The sequence below is a fragment of the Miscanthus floridulus genome, chromosome 13 (assembly GCF_019320115.1).
Source record: "Miscanthus floridulus cultivar M001 chromosome 13, ASM1932011v1, whole genome shotgun sequence".
NCBI classification, from domain to species: domain Eukaryota; kingdom Viridiplantae; phylum Streptophyta; class Magnoliopsida; order Poales; family Poaceae; genus Miscanthus; species Miscanthus floridulus.
Window position 1 is genome coordinate 72681113 of NC_089592.1, and position 22766 is coordinate 72703878.

A 22766-nucleotide genomic window follows, 5' to 3' on the forward strand; every position below is an offset into this window, starting at 1 on the left:
TCTAGTATACATGCATATGAATTTTGTTATTTCCATATGTTTTTTTAAGTATGAATGAACTATACATATGTGTCAAGTTTCAGAATTTTTCAAGTTATACAAAAGTATATATATATATATATTTTAAAAACTAGTTTCCATGTTTCCATGCATGTTTAGCACACAAGACCATTTTGACTCCTGTAAACCTATCAAACGTTGAAAGCTGACCTCTGTTCTTCTTGGGAAGTTGGGATGGTGATGGATCCTCCGAATGCTTCTCCGGGCCTCTAATTGCATCTCTCAGATTTAGCGCCCTTAACATCCCGACAGGCAGGAGCCTTAAAATGGCCAAATCATGCAATTGCCATATATTACACTTTATAAGAAACCTCGTTGCGTCGAAGAAATCGCCGTACCACCACCGTGTCTGGTTCGTGGATGGCGCCACCGCCTCTCCTGGTGTCGCTGCTGGTCGCCGTGCTCGCGGTGGCCGCCGATGTCGCCAATGCCGGCGGCGCCAAGCCCTTGACGCCTGGCGGGCGCGTGGTGCACCACAACCACGGCAAGTTCACGGGCGGCCCGTGGAAACCCGCCCACGCGACCTTCTACGGCGGCCGGGACGGGTCCGGCACCACGGCGGGCGCGTGCGGGTACAAGGACACGCGGGCGGAGGGGTACGGCGTGCAGACGGTGGCCGTGAGCTCGGTGCTGTTCGGCGACGGCGCGGCCTGCGGCGGGTGCTACGAGGTGCGGTGCGTGGACAGCCCCGACGGGTGCAAGCCCGGCGCGGCGGCGCTGGTGGTGACGGCGACCAACCTGTGCCCGCCCAACGACCAGCAGTCCGGGGACAGCGGCGGGTGGTGCAACCCGCCTCGGGAGCACTTCGACCTCACCATGCCGGCGTTCCTCCAGATAGCGCAGGAGAAGGCTGGCATCGTGCCCATCTCCTACCGCAGGTTGGCGTGCGCGAAGCAGGGCGGCATCCGGTACACCATCACCGGGAACAAGTACTTCAACATGGTGACTGTCACCAACGTGGGCGGTGCCGGCGACCTGTCGGCGGTGTCGGTGAAGGGGAGCAAACGCGTCAAGTGGACGGAGCTGAAGCGCAACTGGGGGATAGTGTGGCAGACCGGGGAGGACCTCACCTGCGAGTCGCTGACGTTCCGGGTGATGACCAGCGACCACCGCAAGGCCACCTCGTGGCACGTCCTCCCCACTGACTGGCAGTTCGGCGTCACGTACCAGGCGTCCAAGAACTTCTAAGTAGCCACTTTCCCTCCCTCTTTCTTCAGCCTGCCCGCAAGCAGCCATGCAGATGGTAACATCATGCATACATATTCGATTCTTTCGCTCATGCCCTCCAATACGGTGCCAGAGTTAAAAAATTGTTGAAAATCAATGTGCAAATTCAAATGACAATGGCCATCTTAACCAGTTGTGATCAATCTGAACTGCTAATGCATGCACAAACCTAAGCTACTACACCTCCACTGTTTAGGCCGTGTTTTGCACGACTCTTAGCTTTGAGCAGCTCCAAACTCCACCGTGTCCGGACGACTCCACTGCTCTAACATCATGTACGGGAACAAGAGTTTTGGAGATTTAATCAATGATCGGTGTCATGTGGTTTAATTTATTTCGAAATCGAACTCTACACCGTGTCTGAAAACGCTGCTATAACTCGTACAAACACGAACGAGATTGAAAGATATAGGAACACCCCATACTTTAATTCTACTATTAGATATATACATATAGATAGAATATTAGTTTGATAAAAATGAAATAATAAATTACAATATTTTCAATCCTATCTAATTATAATCACGGAGTGATCATTCACAATTGTGGTGAGCCAAACAAAAAAAAATCTTAAAGGCATGCTTACGGAACAAACTTACTTGGTTGGCTTCTAAAATACGCCAAGCCAAAAATTTGGCAAGCCATAACTGACGGACCAGGGTCCTAGGGGTTCCCCACGGGGGTATTACAAGGTGGCATTAACTTCGAGCTATTCCAAATCGACTTAGTCGGCTTAGTATGAGAACTAGATTTTGTAATAGGACTAGGACTCTTCTCTTGTAACCGATTAGGACTAGATATGTGTCCTTACCCTCTCCCCTATATAAAGAAAGGTATGATGCACCCCCTTATAACCCTAACAATCATACAATCAATCCAACGCAAAAGGCTACACGTCGACTGGACGTAAAGGCTATTACTCGATAAGAGGGCCCGAACCAGTATAAATCATTTCGTTCCTTTGTGTTTACTGTTGAGTTCTGCGTATGCCGAAGCCCTTCGAATACCATCCCGGGTACCCCTGTGACGGGTTGCCGGTCATCAAACACCGACAGCTGGCGCGCTAGGTAGGGGCTTTCGGTGACTTCGCGATCGAGAGCTCGGTGGACCTCGACGACATGATTTTCTCGGCGGGTATCACCTTCATCTTCGCTCCTGGATCTGCAAGGTAGATGACAACGGCAAGCTCCAAAGTCGTCTCACGGAGATCCCAGCGCCTCAAGCTTCACTAGACGTCTCGACGACCATGTTGGACCAACTCGCCGAGAAGTTTTCGCACCTCTCAATATCTAAAGTCCAACACGAAGACCCAGTTCATTTTTCACTCGAACTCAAGAATTCAGCTTCAATCTATCAAGATACGATCAGCTACCTCGTGTAGTTTGGGCAAGAGATCCCTCTTACGGGTGACCAGAGAGGTTTGGTTCTATCCATCACACCCGAAGGAGGCATCGTCCATTGATCGGGTGATCGACCCGACACTTCTTTAATAGATCCATCTTGACTAGATGGCATGGTGGAACTCTTGCCTTATCAGGATGACAGAACTCTTCCAGTGGACAACAACGATCACGGTTCTATAGAGATCTTGGACATTGCGACGACTGTAGAATCTAGAACTCACTCGGCCACGAGGCACTCCAGAGAAGTCTTTATGGCTAGGCAACCACCTCAGGTCCCTATGCCTAATCCACCAAATATCCAAGATGGAGAGGAAGCCTTGTCCGATATCTCCCCGGACACTACTCCACCCAACAGAGAGACGGATGAGCAGAAGACGGATAGGGAAAGGTGGAATAGAGCTCGACAGGCTCGGCGCAACCGCGCCCAACACTGCAAGGAAGAGTGGTAGCGGTATTAGTCAGCTTGTCAAGACATTGAACGACGGCGCTTGGCTGCAGAGGCAGCATATGAACAACGTCTACGGGATGAAGAAGCAGAACGACAGCGCCAAGGCCGTGATGCCATCAGAGCCTCTGCATCACACAACCTTGAGCCTAAGTTCATGGAAGTAGCTGGCCACAGGGTCTTCACTACGCCCTACGCCAACATCTACACCCTGGTAGAAGAGATGGCGGCCATAGAAAACCCTACTCTAGATCAGCAACGACTCAAAGTCATTCTGGAATCCACATCCCTTTAGATGCAGGCTACAAAAGTGACATCCCAAGCTAACCCTTCCTGAGGACCAGAGGTGTGGGCACCAACCCACTCTCGTCTGGGACCATAGGGTAACCAAGGAGGAGAACAGTGAGTACCAGCCCACTCTCGTCTAGGGCCACAGGGTAAACAGAACAGGAATCAAGGTGCGGCACAGTCGGTCTATCATGGGCACCAGTATAGCAACAGGAAATGTAGAGGCAAGTTCGAGTACAGAGAGGCTAGCATCTCAGCAGACATGTTTCCATGTTTCTCTAACGGACTACTCTCCATCTGGCTTCCCTACAAGTTCAAACCGTTCAACCATACCAAGTACGATAGGAAGACAGAACCCAACCAAGGGTTGCGCATCTACTCTCAGTCCATCGAGTTGGCAGGTGACGACGACAATGACATTAAAGTGTTATATTTTCCCATGGCAATCGGCACTGTGCCTCTCGCCTGGTTTGATAAGCTACGAGCCCACTCCATCGATACTTGGGGATAGCTTTAGCACAAATTCTGTGAAAATTTTTGTGGCATCCTCACCCACCCAAGTACTCGGAATGAGCTTAGAACTTGCAAGCAGAAACCAGATGAAACCTTCCAGCAATATTATCACCGCTTTACTAAGTTATCATCCCAAGTCTATGATATCATAGACAAGGAAGTGATAGATCACTTCGCCAACGAGATCAAATACAAGTGGTAATTTGAAAAATTCTGCGACGATAATCTAGAGACCGCCGAGGAATTTAAGCGTAGAGTACATAAGATGATTGCATCTGAAGAGCGTACTCACGAATGATTCCCATGTGGCCAACAAGACAAAGGCTACGACCCTAGAAGCAATCAGGGTGGATAGTCCGGTAGAAAGAGAGGACCCAACAACACCCTTGCTTCCATGGACAGGTCCAAGAAATCTAACAAAAATAACAAGAAGTTCAAAGACCTCAAGAATTTACCCTACCCTTTCCACAAGAACACCAAGCACACGGTGGCCAAGTGTAGACAACTCCAAGAATTGGGTTTCTATGGTAAAAGCAACAAGGATAAGGGTAAAAGCTGATAACAACAAAGATGGATTTAAACCTCGGCTCAAATCCGGTCAAGCAACGTCTATGACAGTTCTCACCAGATAAGAAAGCGGCAATCAAAACGGAAATCTTCAAGCTATTGACAGTCGGGTTCATTAGGGAAATACTTCACCCTGACTGGCTAGCCAATCCTGTACTCATCTAGAAGAACTCAAAAGAGTGGCACATGAGCATCGACTACACAGATCTCAACAAACACTGCCTGAAGGATCCATTTGTCTTACCTCGCATTAATCAAATCATAGACTCTACGGCCAGGTCGACTCTTTTATCCTTCCTTGATTGCTACTCGGGTTATCATCAGACTAGCCTCCGTAAAGAAGATTAGAGCAAGACACCCTTCATCACTTCGTTTGGTGCCTACTGTTACACGACCATGTCCTTCGGGTTAAAAAACACCGATGCAACCTATCAGCGGGCTATCCAGGCATGCCTAAGCGAATAGATCGGTCATAATGTAGAAGCCTACGTGGATAATGTCATCATCAAGACTAAGGACCCTTCTACTCTGATCGTAGACTTGAAGCAAACCTTTGACAGTCTTCGTGAGTACAAGTGGAGGCTTAACCCAACAAAGTGTGTGTTTGGAGTTCCTTCCGGACAACTATTAGGTTTCCGTGTGAGCCATTGGGGTATCGAAGCTAGCATGAAACAAATTCAAGAAATCACTCAGATGACTTGACCTCACTACATCAAAGATGATTAGAAACTGATAGGGTGCATGGCTGCCCTCAATCATTTCATCTCGCGGCTCGAGGAGAAAGGTTTGCCCTTCTTCAAGTTGTTGAAAAAGTTGGGAAAGTTTGAGTGGACAGCTGAAGCTGACGAAGCCTTCTAGAAGCTCAAAGAGTACATGTCCACCTCTCCAATACTTACTCCATCCGAGAAGCACGAACCACTCCTACTCTACATTGCAGCTACTACTATGGTAGTCAACACGACAATAGTCATGGAGCGGGCTGAAGAAGGGCACATATATAAGGTACAACAACCTATCTATTATATTAGCGAGGTGCTATCAGAATCCAAGGCCAAGTACCCATATGTGCAAAAGCTCCTCTATGCCCTCTTGATCACTTCACGCAAGCTATGCCACTACTTTGATGAACACAAGGTAATAGTGGTATTCGACTTCCCACTTGGCGACGTCCTACGCAATCGGGATGCAACAGGATGCATATCCAAGTGGTCAGTCGAACTCAGAGCTCAGAACATCAAGTTCTTCTCCCGCAAGGCTATGAAATCTCAAGCCTTGGCTGATTTCATAGTCGAGTGGTCCGAAGCCCAACAACCTACTCCTACGATCATCCTTGACCATTGGAAGATGTATTTTGATGGTTCCCTCAAGCTAGGAGGAGCAGGCGCTGGCGTTCTCTTCATATCTCCAGATGAAAAACAGCTTAAATATGTCCTATAGATACTTTGACCTGCTACCAACAATAAAGCCGAGTACAAGGCCCTCCTTCATGGCTTTCGAGTAGCAGTCTCACGGCATCAAGCGTTTGCTCATCTATGGTGACTCCTCGGTGGTTATCAACCAAGTCAACAAGGATTGGGTCTACACCAAGGAGACCATGGACGCTTACTGCATAGATGTCTGCAAACTTGAGAAACACTTCTAAGGTCTAGAAATCCTCCATGTTATGCGAGATCTCAACGTTGTGGCTGATGTTTTGGCCAAATTGGGATCAGATAGAGCCCATGTACCCCCTGATGTGTTTGTTCAGGAACTCCAAGTCCCTTCAATCAAACAAGAAGCCTCCATATCCACCGGTACTCCGACTCCTGATGTCCAAGTACTAGAGATCAACCCGGCATGGACGCAAGTATTTATTGATTAGATTCGAGACCATAAGTTGCCCGACAACAAGGTAGAAGCAGAGTAGATCACACGCAGAAGCAAGAATTATGTCTTAGTCAGGGATAGGCTCTACCAACGGGGTGTATCATCTGGTGTTGTCCTCAAATGCATTACACATGAAGAAGGGCAGAAAATCTTGGAGGAAATTCACTCCGGGTGTTGTGGCAACCACGCAGCCTCTAGGACCTTAGTCGGCAAGGCTTCCAGATCTAGGCACTATTGGCCCACAGCACTGGAAGACGCATAAGAGTTAGTGTGACACTACAAGGGTTGTTAGTTCTTCGCCAAGCAAGCCCATGTCCCAGCTCAAAACCTTATCTGCATCCCTTTATCATGGCCTTTTTTGTGCTGGGGGATCGACATGGTTGGACCTCTCAAACGAGCACCGGGTGGTTTTGAGTACATCTACGTGGCTATTGACAAGTTGACTAAGTGGATAGAATATAAGCCACTCATCAAGTTCAACACCACAAAGGCAGTCGAGTTCATGCAAGACATTATGTACCGGTTTGGTATGCACAATTAGATCATTACAAATCTCAGCTCACCCTTTACAGCTATCAAGTTTAGAAGTTGGGCTCAAGATTATGACATCAACATCGACTATGCTTCCATAGCTCATCCTCAAGCAAACGACCATGTAGAGTGGGCTAACGGGCTACTTCTAGTCGGACTAAAGCCTAGGCTATTCAATGAGCTTAAAGACTATGGCGGCAAGTGGATATATGAGTTACCCATGGTAGTTTGGGGACTGCACACTCAGCAAAGCAAAGTGATAGGGTACTCTCCCTTTTTTTTGGTTTATGGCTCAGAAGCCATCTTGCGAGCGGATTTGATATGGAACTCTCTCAGGGTTGAATAGTACAATGAAGGCAAAGCAGACAAAACCCGGTGGCTAGAAATCGACAGTGCCAAAGGAATCAAGCTTAATGCACTCTTCCAGTCTACCAGGTACCTACATGGCCTATGATGTCACTACGACAAGAACATGAGTCCCCGTACCTTTCAAGTCGGAGATCTAGTTCTCAATCATATCCATAATACCTCAGGAGGACACAAACTACTCAGCCCCTGGGAAGGTCCCTTCATCATCTCCAAAGTTACTCAGCTAGGCTCCTTCAAGTTAATCACAGAGGATGGTGATCCCTTGCCTAACTCCTAGAACATTGATTAGCTAGAATAAACCGTCTTCGGTGTTTAAGTACCCCAACAAGACGCATTATTTTTTGAAACTTATAGGCTAAGTTTGTCATTTAACTAACAGCCTATGCAAGCAAAAGAACATTGTTTCTTACAACGTGCCTACCCGGCACATATGCTTAACAAGTTTTTTCAAACTTACATAGCCTGTTCGTCAGGCTTCTCCATCCTAAGGTCTAATTCATTTGTTATGGTGGTTGTGAGTCCATAGAGTTCCTCCTCACCTCTTTCCACGGCAGAAAGATGGTCTTCATCATCATAGTCTGTGGCTACCTGATGGAGATCTACAGCTGGGTATAGCACTCAGAGCGTACCGAGTACATTCTGAACACAGACCTTAGTGGCTCCATGAACATAGCTCTCGAAGTGGTTGGGGATTTCTTTCACTATGTCCACCCACCTTTTTCACCATCTTTTGGCCTATGAAAGAGGAGGGCATGTGGCTTCATAGCTACCTAGAGCGTGTTTCACTCCAACTATGCCCTCTCTAGCTAGACCTTCATGTCGGTCACTGACTTTAGAGCCTACATCAGATCACGATCAGCTCCTCGCTTTATCAGCTTAGTTCACTCGCTCGTTCTATTACCTCTTCAACCTGATTGTATTGAGTCCTTAGGGCTTCATTGAGCTCCTTCACCTTGCCCTCCAGTCATTAGGTTTTGACCTGCTCGTTTGCAAAGAGGAACACTTATGATCATTATCATGATCACTGAGTACTACATTCAAAAGTTATGGGGAAGCCATATAGTTCTCTTACCTTTCAACTTGGTTTCACAGGGCTCGGCCTTCTTTGTCATCTTCAATAAAGATTCGAATGCCTTGCCCTTCCTCTTCTTCACAGCAGCTTTCTAATGCTCGGCTTCACCAATTTGAGAACAGAGGATACATAGGGTCTCTTCATGGTGCTTCTACGTAGATTCCCACTTAGCCTCCTTCTTGGCCTGCTCCTCCTTTAGCTTGGCAAGCTCTGCCTAGATTTTTTGGACCTTGATAGAGGCCTTTAGCTCTGCACCCTAAGCATACGACTATTTTTGGAATGAGAATTTGAAAGATATTTATGGCAAGAAATGACAAAATGCATTTACTTACCCTCAACTAGCCATCAAAGATAGAAGCTTGGTTCAGCAGCCTGGACCACAACCCAGCGAACTCTGGACTATATGCCTAGAGCTAGGGTATTTGGTCCAGTAACTAGGACGGCATCATCCTTCTCCGTTTGCTGGGCTCTTGTCGTCGGCACATCTAGGGCAGGAGCACTCGGCGCAGTAGCACTTAGGTCAGCCCTCACGCTCCACACATCTTCATTAGTAGTAGCCTCTGTAGGCTCTGGCCCCAGTAGCTGGTGCGCTTCATCATCAACAGGCACCGCTACCTATGGTTGTGGCACCTTCACACCCTCTACAGTACCGGCTTGTGTAGGTTGCTCTGCTTCACCATCGGCGGACATCAGACCCTATGCACGTGGCATTTTAGTGGACCAAGGTGGAGACATAGGCCCACTTGCCTGGCTTTTTCCACCCGAGCACCATCAATACACGGGTTCTCTTCAACCTAAGGCTCTTCACTCTGCATCCGGGTACTCAGTGTCTTTTGTACCCTGGTATGAATAGCAGTCAAGTGATATCCTAGGAACGAAGTAACATATAGAGGAAACTTCAACACTTACTTGGCATTGGATCTCTTCTTTAGGGTGGGATTTCCTAGTGATATACCACTAAATGATCGACCTAGCGCCAGGCTTGATACTGATGCTAACAGTATTGAGTCCTCCTGATGACTCACAGTGCTAGCATCTTGTCCAAGTGTGATCCCATCACCCTGAGTTGGCACTCGGGTGCTCAATAGGTCTGGTGGCGGCATCCTTCCATGAGCAATTCAACATCACCAAGTATATCTAAGTTAGAATTCAGTAATAGAATTTTACTCAGAAAGAATACTTACTATCTGATAGAATACGAGATGACTTCCACCTCTTCTAGTTGTTTCTCCACAGCATCATGTGCAGTAGCTGTTCAAGAATTGGATTTAGCACAAGGTAAAATTCAGACTACATGAAGGTAGTTTAGACATCTCTTACTTGGTCTTAGCGTACAAGATCAATGGGGCCTCTTTGGTACTGACCTACTCGCGCTAGCGATGACATCGACCTCTAGTGACCACTTTTCACTAGTAGCTGCCTTCATTGCACTCGGATTAACCTAGACTATGAAATCAATTGGGTTCCCTGAGTCACTGTCACCCTCTTGCTCCATAGGGATGCCAAAGGCGGCTCTCCTTTTGTCTACTCCACCGGACGTCGCTCCACTTCTACCAACTCCTCTAGAGTTAGGACACGAAGGACGGGCGGGCAAATCATTGAAATTTCACCCAACTCCTACATCAACACACATTAGTTAGTTTTCCACAGTATTAAGATAGTTACAGATCACAATGTCAATATACTTACAGTGGCTGGCGGATTCTGATGATCATGCTCTGGACACTAGTATGGTATCACCTATACCGACCCAAGCACGTTCTGAATTCTCTCCAGAACTTCATCCTTCATCAGTTCATTAGTGGTTACTCAGGCAGGGTCCTCTGGCCCAGTGTACTTGAACCCGTAGTGTATCCTCTTCTATAGAGGTTGTCCTCGACGCCTGATGAAGCTTACAACCACTCTGACTCCACTAAGGCCTTGGTTGTAACACCCTAGGTGTTAGGCTTGCACTTTTGCACTTGCATTGCATGAGCATAAGCATCATTCATTCATATAAGAGCATAAACATATGAAACATATGAAACATACCTTTGTTATTCTATGTTGCAACATGTGTATGCTTTATGGTCATGCTTGTTAATGCAAGTGGTTGATGTTGATCACTAAAACACCTTAGACACACTTAGGATGGTACATGGAACAAGTTTGGTATTCATGACATGGACCAAAATAGCCCCCCAAGTCATAGTTATTCTAGAAACTCCAATTTTCATGATCCTACTTTAACCAAAGTTAAACTATAGCATAGAGTGTTTGCATGGAAGTGCACCCTTAACAAAAGTTGTATCCTATCTTATGTGGAACAAACTTTATTTAAGGGTCATGAGCTAATTCAGTGCCTAACAGGGTCAAATAGGGCTAACAAGAATCAACAAAATGCTATTTCTAGACTTAGAAATTTTGCCAAATCCAAAATGCTGATTTCAGTTTCAAGTGCACCACTTTAGAGCTTTGTAACTTGCTAACCATGACAAATTAGATGTTACTCCCTAAAGCAAAGTTGTAGATCTCACATAGCTCTACAACTTTCACTAATACTATTTTCACTGATTCACCATGAATTAGGAGTTACATGGTCACAAAGTTGCTCTGTCAGACATTCGCGTTGGGCTCTGATGGCCGCGAACGGCGCAGTGTTAGTGGCCGACCACGCCAGGCCACGGCTGCCATGTGGTGGCCGTATGCCGGTGATGGCTGGGCTGGTCTGGCCAGCGCGCGGCTGCCCTGCTGCTCCACTCCCACTCGCGCTCACTCCTTCTCTGCCTCGCCTCGCACTCGTTCTCTCCTATAGCCGAGTAGCGCCATCGCCGCCGTGCCTTCGCCGAGCTCGCACACCACCGCACACACTATGTCGCCGAGCTCATCATTGCTCAATAGCTTGCGCACACTATGTCATCGTGACCCACTCTACATCCTTGACCCATTAGCGCCTTAGCTTGAGCCAAGGTAAAGGCCTACGGCCGTTTCTACCACCATGACATCACCGGAGCACCGCCACACTCTTGGCTCGCCATGGCTAGGCCGCTCCACTACATCTCCTGCCTTCCTAACTTCTGGTCCGTAGTTGCCTTAGGTCACTACTACTCAGGCCAGAGCTAGGGTAGATGCTATCGTACCATCACGCGGGAACGCACCGCGGCTCCCGCTGTGCCCGCCATGGCCACGAGTTCGAGCTAAACCTACAGTAGGTATACTTGGAATATGGTCTTCCTATTTAACCTTGATTAATTCCTAGTTTCTAGTGAAAATAAATGGGGCAAAAATACATAACTAATGATCACGCAAATTTTTACACAGTGTTATTGTAATAGGATGAAAGTAAGAAAAATATGAAATATGTTGTTTGACACTTTTCACTAGGCTAAACTTTTTTTGCTAAAATAAACCTGTACAACTTGTCATTTTTATAGAGATGACTATACTTATCCAAATGACATGAAATTTGTATAGTGGACTTTTGGGGTCATATGTAGGCTACTTTAATTTGCTCAGAATTTACTGTGCACTTTTGATATATGTTCCTTATTTCACCTTAGTGTCCAAATGAATTAATAAATGCATTTAAATAATTTATTTGGGCTTGACCATTATGCTTTCTAAAGTGTATATGATGTATATGAACTGTTGGTACCATTGGCTATGCCTAGATTTAATTGTTTATATGTAGTGAAATATTAATTGCTCTATAATTCAATTATAGTGACTGTTTTGGACAGTTTCTGTTGTTAAGTAAATTGCATTGGTAAAATGATATTTGTTGTGAATCTTGTCAATAACAAAGTTGTATATAGCTTACTTATCTTGCTTGTATAAAATTTTCATGGTAATAGGCTAAATGGTTTGAGAGTTATAGATGTTGGAAGTTGGTCTCCAGAAATGCTTATTCTCCGGAATTTCTGGATAGATCTAGGAAATTGCTTTGTTTGGCCTTGATATCCGTTGAATCATCTTGAGATGACTATAAGAAAGTTGTAGCCAGTTTTATAAGATTTCTAGAAAGTCCAAGATCATAGTATTTGGTTGAGTAGAACTTCACATATGGCAAAAATAAGTAGCTGTTGTTTACAGTCCAGGAAATGACTAAGTCAAATTGCAATTGTTTGCCTTACTTGATGCTTGTGTAGATGCTTAGGCTAACTGAGATTAGTTGTTAGCTATAGGTCCTAAGCTTCTTACTAATAATGAACAACTTTACCTTAGGTTACTAGAACTTGGTGAGTGTATGTTTGTTGTACTATATAAGAGATATGCACCTACTCAGTAAAGATCTACTAGAAAAAGTTATACATCTACTTAGTTAACGAATGTTAAACTTATCATACATCTTATGGATAACCATGATCATGCATATACACTTTTTAGGTCATCTAATCTTTTTTGCATTCATGATACTCATTTGTGCATATGCATGCAATAGGTTCCCCGGAAGGGGTGACGCTACTCGAGTTCAAACCCGAGTATTAGGAGGAGCAATAGGCAGCCCAGGAGCAGGAGGTTCAGGCAGAAGGAGGAGTCAACATGGAAGATCTTCCTAAGTGTCCTGACCACCAACCTTCCTCGTTTCTGAAAGGCAAGCCCCGGAGCATTATAAGCCTCCTATGTTTTTATAAATATCACTTGCGTCATTTATGTTTGATGCATTAGGTTATAGGAGTTGATTGGAAACACTTGTTGCATATATTTTCCTTGTCTAGACAAATATATCTTGAATCCTTTGTAGGTCCAAGATCAAATATATGCTTAGCCATGCTTAGTCCGGTAGAAGTCGGTTGATTTCCTATCACCTGTAAGATATATGTAGATATCTGATCACGGTTGGCTATAATTGCTATCGTGGAAATAATAATGTATTGATGAATAAAAAGGAGACCGGGTTGGATTGTGATAGAGAAGCAAACAAGGCATGGAGGTCTTGGTGCCTATTTATCTCTGTCTGTGTCGATTAAAGACCAATTCACTATACGTCCTCATATCATGTTGAACGCATGCCTAGCACTTAGTTGGCAGGATATGTCGTTCCGACCACGAAGCTGAGTAGCTCAACTCAGGCCAGGACCCGATAAGTGAAAGTGCACACACTGGAGGAAGTAAGGATGTGCGGGGAGCCAGTGGCGTGAGACCAAGGGTAGGCTGGGCCTGAACTTCCTGGCAGACTGGTAGTATCCCTAAGGGTGCGGCGCTGATCAGACCCACGACTGTACCTAAGTTGTACTAAAGGTGACCCGATGCAACTCCGACGAGGGAAGTATGTGTTTGTGTTAAGAATAACTCGCTAGCTGGTTGGAATCAATTCGAGTCACCATCTCTTTCGGATAGTGAGAACTTGACTGAGCAGCAGCAATGTAGCATTAATTGATGGAACTTGATGGTTATGATGATGCTCAAATTAATACACCTGATATGGTTACTAATGCTTGTTAGCTTAATCACATGATTGCTCTAGTACATTGCTAATCTAGAGATGCTTAATTGAATAGGTATTCAATTTCATGCTAAAGATATTAAATCTCCAAGTTATGTTACTTAAGCTTTTATGCAAAATGTTGTCAAGCTAACTCCATCGATAAAGCCTTGCATACTCCTTTATGTCATATTATTTCTGGTTTACGATGGGGAAGTCTAGCTAAGTACATTCTCATACTCAGGGTTTATTCCCTCTTGTTGCAGATGATATGATGTATCATGGGTACTGTAAGAACTGTCTTCATCCTGTCGTGGATGAGGACTAAACCATGGGGTATGGTACTCCTAAGTTATCCTTTCTATTATGCTTCTGCTAGAAATGACCGTGGTACTAGCATGTATTTGAACTAAGTGTGATGTTGATGTCAAACTACTTTGCTTCTGCTATTTGAACTTGGTTTGTAATAACTATGTGAACTCCAATGTATGTGAGATACTTGTGAACCATTTGTCAACTGTGATATAACATGTGACTTGTTATGTTGAATCATGTATGATCTTGGTTTGTATGTTGGTTGGATTGAGTTTCTTCGTGATTTCATCGGACTACCGGGTTTATATGGGCTCAAGTATGATGGTTGATCGCTTCAATGATTGCTGTTATAATTGTGCTCTTATAAATTGGACGGTTCTGTTATAGCTGGCATCGTAGAAAGGTTCAACAATAAACTTCTCATATGGGTATTTAAAACAAAGGTTTTGTTTTATAAAATCAGTTTGATAACTTATAGCTATATATATAGGTGTGTTAAAAATCTAAATTTTAAATTTAGGGTGTGCCAGTGGTCATATCCTTTATGCCCAGTTAAGGACTATCAGGTGGCTAAATAAGTAGTAACATGGGGTTTTTATTTTCGTCGTCCATACGACGTGCTATTGTATGGATACCATTTGCTTGAGTGGTAATGTATGGATCGATCACTTCTATGCCCAAGGTAAAAGTGGCAAGACCGCAAGGGTGAGCGCGTGGTCTAAGGGGAGAGGTAGCTTTGGTACTACGGTATATATATGTCCCATATATATATATCCTATTGCTTCGGTGATTGCTATTATACTTGTGCTCTTATAAATTGGATGGTTCTGTTACAACTGGCATCAGAGCAAGGTTCAACACTAAACTTGTCATATGGGTATTTAAAATAAAGGTTTTGTTTTTATAAAATTAGTTTGATAACTTATAGCCATATATATAGGTGTGTTAAAAATCTAAATTTTAAATTTAGAGTGTGCCAGTGGTCATATTCTTTATGCCTAGTTAAGGACTATCAGGTGGTTAAATAAGTAGTAACATGGGGTTTTTTACTTTCGTTGTCCATACGACGTGCTATTGTATGGATACCATTCGCTTGAGTGGCAATGTATGGATCGATCGCTTCTACGCCCAACGTAAGAGTGGCAAGATTGCAAGGATGAGCGTGCGGTCTAAGGGGAGAGGTAGCTTTGGTACTATGGTATATATATGTCCCATATATATATAATTTAGTTGCAACCTAGAGCCTAGATTTATATTTTGGCATATATAATTGTTGGGCTGGGCTAAAATGAAATTCTTGTGCAGGTACACTAACAACGAAACGTGTAGCCCAATTAGTTACGTATATTGAGAGAACGTATGTATGCGACCGTGTATGTTGTTAGAATTTTAAATTTTTCCTAAGGATCGTGAGGACGTACAAAACGTGCATGCATCATGTTCACTCATGCATTTATATTTTTGCATTCCTCCCTCCCTTATAATTGCTTACCCCATTCATTAAATTTCTTCTCACATATGATATCCTCTCACAAGAGTTGCACACTTTGATACAGATGGTAGCACCAGGAGCCCCACCTCCTAGTGACACGTTCCTGGCTATGTTTGGCACTCCTACCTTGCTATGGAGGTTGCTAAACTCAGTTGGGTACGCTAAGCCACCCCACTACTTCTGGATGGAAGTGGCAGCTGAGGGACAACTATGGTATGATGTGCGGGTGACCATTCTAGCCCATGGAGACAATCCATAGTGGCAAGGTTGGAGTATTGAGTCAGATGGGTAATCTTTTTGGGAAGGTGCCCAAGTGGTAGCTTTGGAGGCACTAAGTGAGATATGTCAGGAGTTTGGTGATGACGAGTCAACAGTCTAGCCGGAACCTTTCCTCGGGTGGATCCATCGATGACCGCTTGGATGCAGCCGAGCGGTAATGGACTGGTGAGAGAATGTGATGAGCAAGCAGAGAGCTCTAGTGCTGCTATGAGCACTGAAAGCATCTAGGCCCTAGTTGGGTTTCGGTGATTAATGATAATACGTGATTAATGTGACTAACTTGTGTTTTATAGAGGCAATTAAGTTAGGTCATGGTAATAGAGATCGATTGGGCAATCATGGTGGTCATGCCCCTACGATGGAAATCATTTTGGTTTTCAAAGGATGGATGACAAGGTTAAGGATGGACTAGTTCTAAGTGTCGTTTGGTGTTGAAGAGACACTTAGAGTAGTTTAGGACTTTGTTTTTCCTTTGGCTGTACTATTAAGGGGGTATGGATAGGTAGCTTGACCTAGGTGAGTCTAGTGAGTTAGGTGTGGTGCACACTTGCAAAATCTAGCACTAGGTAGCTCCAAAATAACCCTTAGAACCATTGGAGCAAACTTCATTCACGTATGATTAAGAGTTGGAAGTGAATGGAGGGTCAAATACTGACCAGACGCTGGCTTCGGTGTGATTGGACGCCGGCGCAGAGTCCGGTCAGTTCATTTGATCAAGGTGAAGTCATCTGGAAGTGACCGGATGCTGAGAGGTGAAGTGACCGAACACTGAGGGCCAGTGTCCAGTCGACTATAGTAAGGTTCTAGAGAGGGAAACTCACGACCGGACGCATCCGGTCAGTGTTGATCGGACGCTGAGTCCCAGCATTCGGTCGACTCCAGTAAGGTTCAAGAGAGGGAAAATTATGACCGAACATGTCTGGTCAGTGCTAACCTGATGCTGTCCAGCGTCCAGTCACCATTTGATCACTGGAATTTGGGGTGAACTGACTAGAGCGTCCGGTCACCCCACAGAGGCACATAACAGTTCGTTTTTTAGCCCATGTTATAAATACTACCTCCATTCATGTGGGGGTACTTTTGCTCATTCCAATAGCTAAGAAACATCTTTGTGAGTGCCAAGAAGAGCAAGGTCCTAGTGAGGTGATTGAGATTTGAGAATCCCAAAGAGAGTCCTCATTAGTGAGATCAAGAGTAGCAAAGTGTGCATCCACCCTTCTCATTAGGCTTGTTGTGGTCAAGTGAGAGTTCATGCTTGTTACTCTTGGTGATCGCCATCACCTAGACAGCTTGGTGGTGATTGGGAGCTTAGTGATCATCCGATAGAGCTTGTGGATGACCCAACTCAAGTTGTGAGCGGTTATGGGTGATTCACTGCGACGGAGTGTCGAAGAATCAACCCATAGAGAGCACTTGATCCTTGCGTGGATCAAGGGGGAGCTAGACCCTTGTGTGGGAGCTCCAACGAGGACTAGTGGGAGTGGTGACTCTCCGATACCTCGGCAAAATATCACCACGTTCCTCCTCTCTTTACTTTGAGCATTTACTTTGAGCAATTCAATACTTGTCTTTACATTCATAGAATTGCCATGCTAGAGTAGGATTGGAACTTAGGTTGCAAGACTTTTTATGTGGTAGAACATTAGAAACACTTTCTAGGCACAAGGGGTTAATTGGGCTAACAGTAGGATTTAATTATTGCAAAGAAATTTAGAATTAGCCCAATTCACCCCCCTCTTAGGCATCTTGATCCTTTCAATTGGTATTGGAGCCTCGTGCTCACGTATTTAGGCTTAACTACCTAGAGAAAGATGTCTCACGGGGATGGACCTCCTCCTATCTTTGAGGGGGATGATTTTCCATATTGGAAAATTCACATTGAGGCGTACTTAGAAGCTCTAGATGTTGGAATACTTAGAGCCGCCTCACAATGCTTCCCAAAACCTCGGGATACTACAAGCCTACAAGATGATGAGGTGAATTACGAGAAATGGAATGCAAAGGCTCAAAACACCATCTTTAGAGGCCTTTGCAAAGATGTGTTTAATCGGGTGAGGAACCACAAAGACGCCCATGCACTATAGTCGGATGTTTGTGCGCTCCATGAGGGAACAAAGAGTGAGTGTGAGGAATGCTATCATCTTGTCATGAAAAAAGCTTAACTCTTTTGAGATGCTTCCTAAAGAATATGCAAATGAGATGTACTCACGTTTGAATGTTCTTGTAGAGGAAGTCAATGGGCTTGGACTCACTCAAATGCAACCATCTCATGTTGTAAGAAAGATTTTGAGTGTCCTACCCATTGACAAATATGGGCATATTGTGACCGTGCTTCATCAAGGTGATCTTTCCACCGCTACACTGACACAAATCTTGAGAAAGATCAAAGCTCATGAGATGTATATGCACATCACGCCACAAGATGGCTCATCCTCTACCAAGAAGAAAGACAAGGACTTAGCATTAAAAGCTAGTCAAGAGAAGTGCAAAGCAAGACTTGAGTATGAGAGCTCAAGTGATGATGAAGTTGATGATGCAAGTCTTGCTCTCATGGTGAGAAAAACCACCAAGATGCTAAAGAAGCTCAACAAGAGTGGCATCAAGTTCGATGGCAAGAAAAAGAAGTTCTTCACTAGCTCTAGAAGGAAGCCAATCTCTGAGATGGATTGCTACAATCCTTGAGAAAGAGAAGCTCAAAGAAGAGAACAAGAAGCTCAAGGAAGAGGAAAAACAATGATGCTCTCAAGAAAGAAAACAAGAAGCTCAAATTGGAGAAAGAGCATCTCAAGATTGGATTGAGCAAGTTCACAATAGGCAAGCATCTACAAAGTGAGCTACTTATGAACACCATCATGAAGATGGATAGAAGTGGCATTAGGTATTTGGCAAACCAAGAGAAGAAGGCTCAAGCTCAACAACAACACAAGTCAAAGCCAAAGCCAAAGAGATGTTTTAAGTGTGGACAAGAAGGTCACTTTGCCCATGAGTGCCAAACTCCACCACCACAACCCTTGCCCAAGCATGCTAGACCTTTTGCCTTCAATGCTCACTACATGCTTAGAAAGGATTCTAGTGAGAAAATGAAAGTCATGTTCTTAGGACGTCCCAACAAGAATAGGCCTAAGAAAATTTGGGTTGCAAAGTCACTTGTTGAGAAGGTGAAGGGCTCTCAACAAGTTTGGGTTTCTAAAGCTTGATCTCTTGTGTGTAGGTGAACTACAAGATCGGTGGAAGTCATTGGGTTATTGATAGTGGTTGCACACAACATATGACCGGTGATCCTCGTATGTTCACCTTGATGGACAAGAAAGAATCACATTTGGAGATAATTCAAAGGGCAAGGTTAAAGGATTGGGCAAAGTAGCAATATCAAATGATCATTCTATCTCAAATGTCCTATATGTTGCTTCATTGAGTTTCAACTTGCTGTCCGTTGGACAATTGTGTGATCTTGGCTTCCAATACTTGTTCACCGAGAAGGAAGTTGTTGTATCTAAAAAGGATGATGATCAAGTGATATTCAAAAGATTTAGATACAACAACCAATATTTAGTGGATTTCACCTCCGAAGATGCTAACTTGAAGACATGTCTATTCACCAAAACAACACTTGGGTGGCTATGGCATAGAAGACTTGCTCATGTTGGGATGAGCTCACTCAAGAAGCTAATGAAGAATGATTTGGTGAGAGGGTTAAAGGATGTGAAGTTTGAGAAGAACAAGCTTTGTAGTGCATGTCAAGCCAGCAAGCAAGTTGCAAATACTCATCCAACCAAAGCTTTCATGTCAACCACAAGAGTGCTAGAACTCCTTCACATGGATTTATTTGGACCAACAACATACAAGAGTTTGGGAGGAAATCTTTATTGTCTTGTGATTGTTGATGACTATTCAAGATATACATGGGTATTCTTCCTTCATGACAAATTCGAAGTTGCATCTTGCTTCAAAAAGTTTGCCAAGAGAGCACAAAATAAATTTGAAGTGAAGCTCAAGAAGATTAGAAGTGACAATGGAAAAGAATTTAACAACACAAACATAGAAGCCTATTGTGATGAAGTTGGGATCAAGCATGAGGTCTCCACAACATATACACCTCAACAAAATGGTGTAGTTGAGAGAAAGAACCGGACATTGATCACTCTTGCAAGAACAATGCTAGATGAGTACAACACCCCCGAAGCTCTATGGGCGGAAGCTATCAACACCGCATGCTATGCATCCAACCGTCTATTCCTTCAAAAGTTCCTTGGCAAGATACCTTATGAGTTGCTCAATGGGAAGAAGATGGACGTCTCTTTCTTTAGGGTGTTTGGTTGCAAATGCTACATCTACAAGAAGCGGCAACACCTAGGGAAGTTTCAAAGACGTTGTGATATTGGTTTTCTTGTTGGTTACTCATCAAAATCCAAAGCATATAGAGTATTTAATCATGCCACCGGCTTGGTTGAAAAAACATATGATGTGTAATTTGATGAAACTAATGGCTTCCAAGGAGCACATGAGAATCTTGATTATGTAGGTGATGAACCATTGAGGGAGGCTATGAAGAACATTCCGGTTGGAGACATCAAGCCTAAAGATGATGAAGATGATGTACAAGTGATTGATCCACCTTCTTCATCAAGTGTGCCACAAGATGGTGATAAAGATGGGAGAGTAGAAAATGAAGATACTCATGTCTCCCATGATTAAATGGTGGTACAAGCACAAGATGTTGATGCTCCACAACCTCCTCCTCAAGTGGTCAATAGAAGAAATACATCTCTACTACAAGATCATCCACAAGATCTCATCATATGGAGTCCATAAAGGGGTGTAATGACTCGCTCACAAAAACTTACTTCATTTATTGCTCATCACTCCTTTGTCTCTTGCTATGATCCTACTAAGGTAGAAGAAGCTCTTCAAGATCTGGATTGGATAAATGCCATGCATGAAGAGTTGAACAACTTCACCTGCAATGAAGTTTGGACTCTTGAGGAGTGGCCAAAAGGTGCAAGAGTCATTGGAACAAAGTGGGTGTTCCGCAACAAGCAAGATGATCAAGGCATAGTTGTGAGGAACAAGGCAAGACTAGTTGCAAAGGGGTTCTCTCAAGTTGAAGTCTTTGATTTTGGAGAGACCTTTGCACCGGTTGCAAGACTAGAAGCCATCTGTATCCTCCTTGCATATGCATCACATCATGAAATGAAATTATATCAAATGGATATGAAAAATGTATTTTTAAATGGCTTTATTAATGAACTAGTCTATGTTGATCAACCTCCCGGGTTCAAAGACCCTAGATATCCTAATCATGTTTATAGGTTGTCCAAGGCATTATATGGGCTTAAGCAAGCCCCAAGAGCTTGATATAAGCGCCTTCGGGACTTCCTCATTGAGAAGGGCTTCACCATCGGGAAGGTCAACACCACACTATTTACCAAGAAGCTTGATGGGTATATCTTTATTTGTCAAGTGTATGTTGATGATATCATCTTTGGATCATCAAATGAAGATTCTTATAAAGAGTTTGGTGAATTGATGTCGAAGGAGTTTGAGATGTCAATGATTAGAGAGCTTACATTCTTTCTTGGTTTTTAAGTCAAGCAAATGAGAGAAGGGATTTTCATCTCTCAAGAGAAATATACAAATGATCTTCTCAAGAGATTCAAGATGAATGAATGTAAGCCAATCAAGACACCAATGCCAACTAATAGACATCTTGACCTAGATGAGAGAGGTAACATGGTTGATCAAACTCTCTACCGCTCTATGATTGGTAGCTTGTTATATTTAACCGCATCTAGGCCTGATTTCATGTTTAGTGTGTGTATGTGTGCTAGATTTCAAGCTAATCCTAAGGAAACTCATTTGATTGCCGTTAAAAGAATCCTTAGGTATCTTAAGCACACACCAAGCATTGGCCTTTGGTATCCCAAAGGAGCTATATTTGAATTAGTTGACTATTCCAATTCGGACTATGCCGGTTGCAAAGTTGATAGAAAAAGTACATCCGGAGGGTGCTATTTGCTTGGTAGATCACTTGTGTCTTGGTCCTCCAAGAAACAAAATAGTGTGGCCTTGTCCACCGCCGAAGCGGAATACATTGCCACGGGTGCTTGTTGTGCACAAATTCTTTACATGAAACAAACTTTGCTAGACTATGATGTAGTTCTAGAAAAAGTGCGGTAAAACTTGCAAATAATCTGGTTCAACACTCTTGCACCAAGCACATAGATATCCGACATCACTTTCTTAGAGATCATGTTGCAAAGAATGATATTTCACTAGAAGGTGTAAGGACCGAGAATCAATTGGTGGATATCTTCACTAAACCGCTAGATGAGGCAACATTTTGTAGATTGTGGAATGAGCTCAATGTTCTTGATTTTAGTAACTTCACTAAAAAATGAACTTGTGTTGTCCCTTGCATTGCATTGTAATATACAACATGTTTAATTTTTGGTAATGCATATAGGGCTTGTCTAACATGGTTAAGATAACCGCCGTAAAGCGTGTGAAGAAGCTTAACCTTGGATCAAACTTGACAAGCAACTAGATTTAATTTCAAGTATTGCATTGCATATGCATGAATGTTGCTTTGTCATTTATCTTCAACTGCCCTCTTATTGTCTATTTTCTTAAAAAGAATTATAGCCTAAGGCAAAATATTTTGAATTTTTTTAGGGTTTAAGAGAGGTCTCTCACATCAGTCCCAATTGGTGTTTATTTGGATCTTATTGGAGTTGAGACTTGATTGGGAACAGGTAGCACGAAGGACTTTGAAGATTTACTGGAAAAAGAGTAACCGGACGCTGCACTGGACTCTAAAGTCCAGCGTCCGGTCAGTTCATAGGAGGTGAACTGCTGCTGAGAAGGAGTGACGGGATGCTGAAATAGTGTTTTCCCAGCGTCCGGTCAGATGGTGATCTAGCGTCCGGTCGATCGAA

At 43.9% G+C, this 22766-nt stretch overlaps 1 protein-coding gene across 1 annotated transcript; it reads left to right on the top strand.

The window, feature by feature from the left end:
• The first annotated feature begins 393 nt into the window (after nt 1–393).
• On the top strand, nt 394–1431 carry LOC136502035 (expansin-A32-like). The gene has a single exon (XM_066497518.1). It carries the CDS (start codon nt 421–423, stop codon nt 1246–1248), a length of 828 nt encoding a protein of 275 aa, XP_066353615.1. The 5' UTR covers nt 394–420; the 3' UTR covers nt 1249–1431.
• Nucleotides 1432–22766: the final 21335 nt, after the last annotated feature.

Bases quoted from the DNA above. Each gene is read 5' to 3' on its own strand.
- LOC136502035 (XM_066497518.1), top strand. From the start codon at position 421: ATGGCGCCACCGCCTCTCCTGGTGTCGCTGCTGGTCGCCGTGCTCGCG.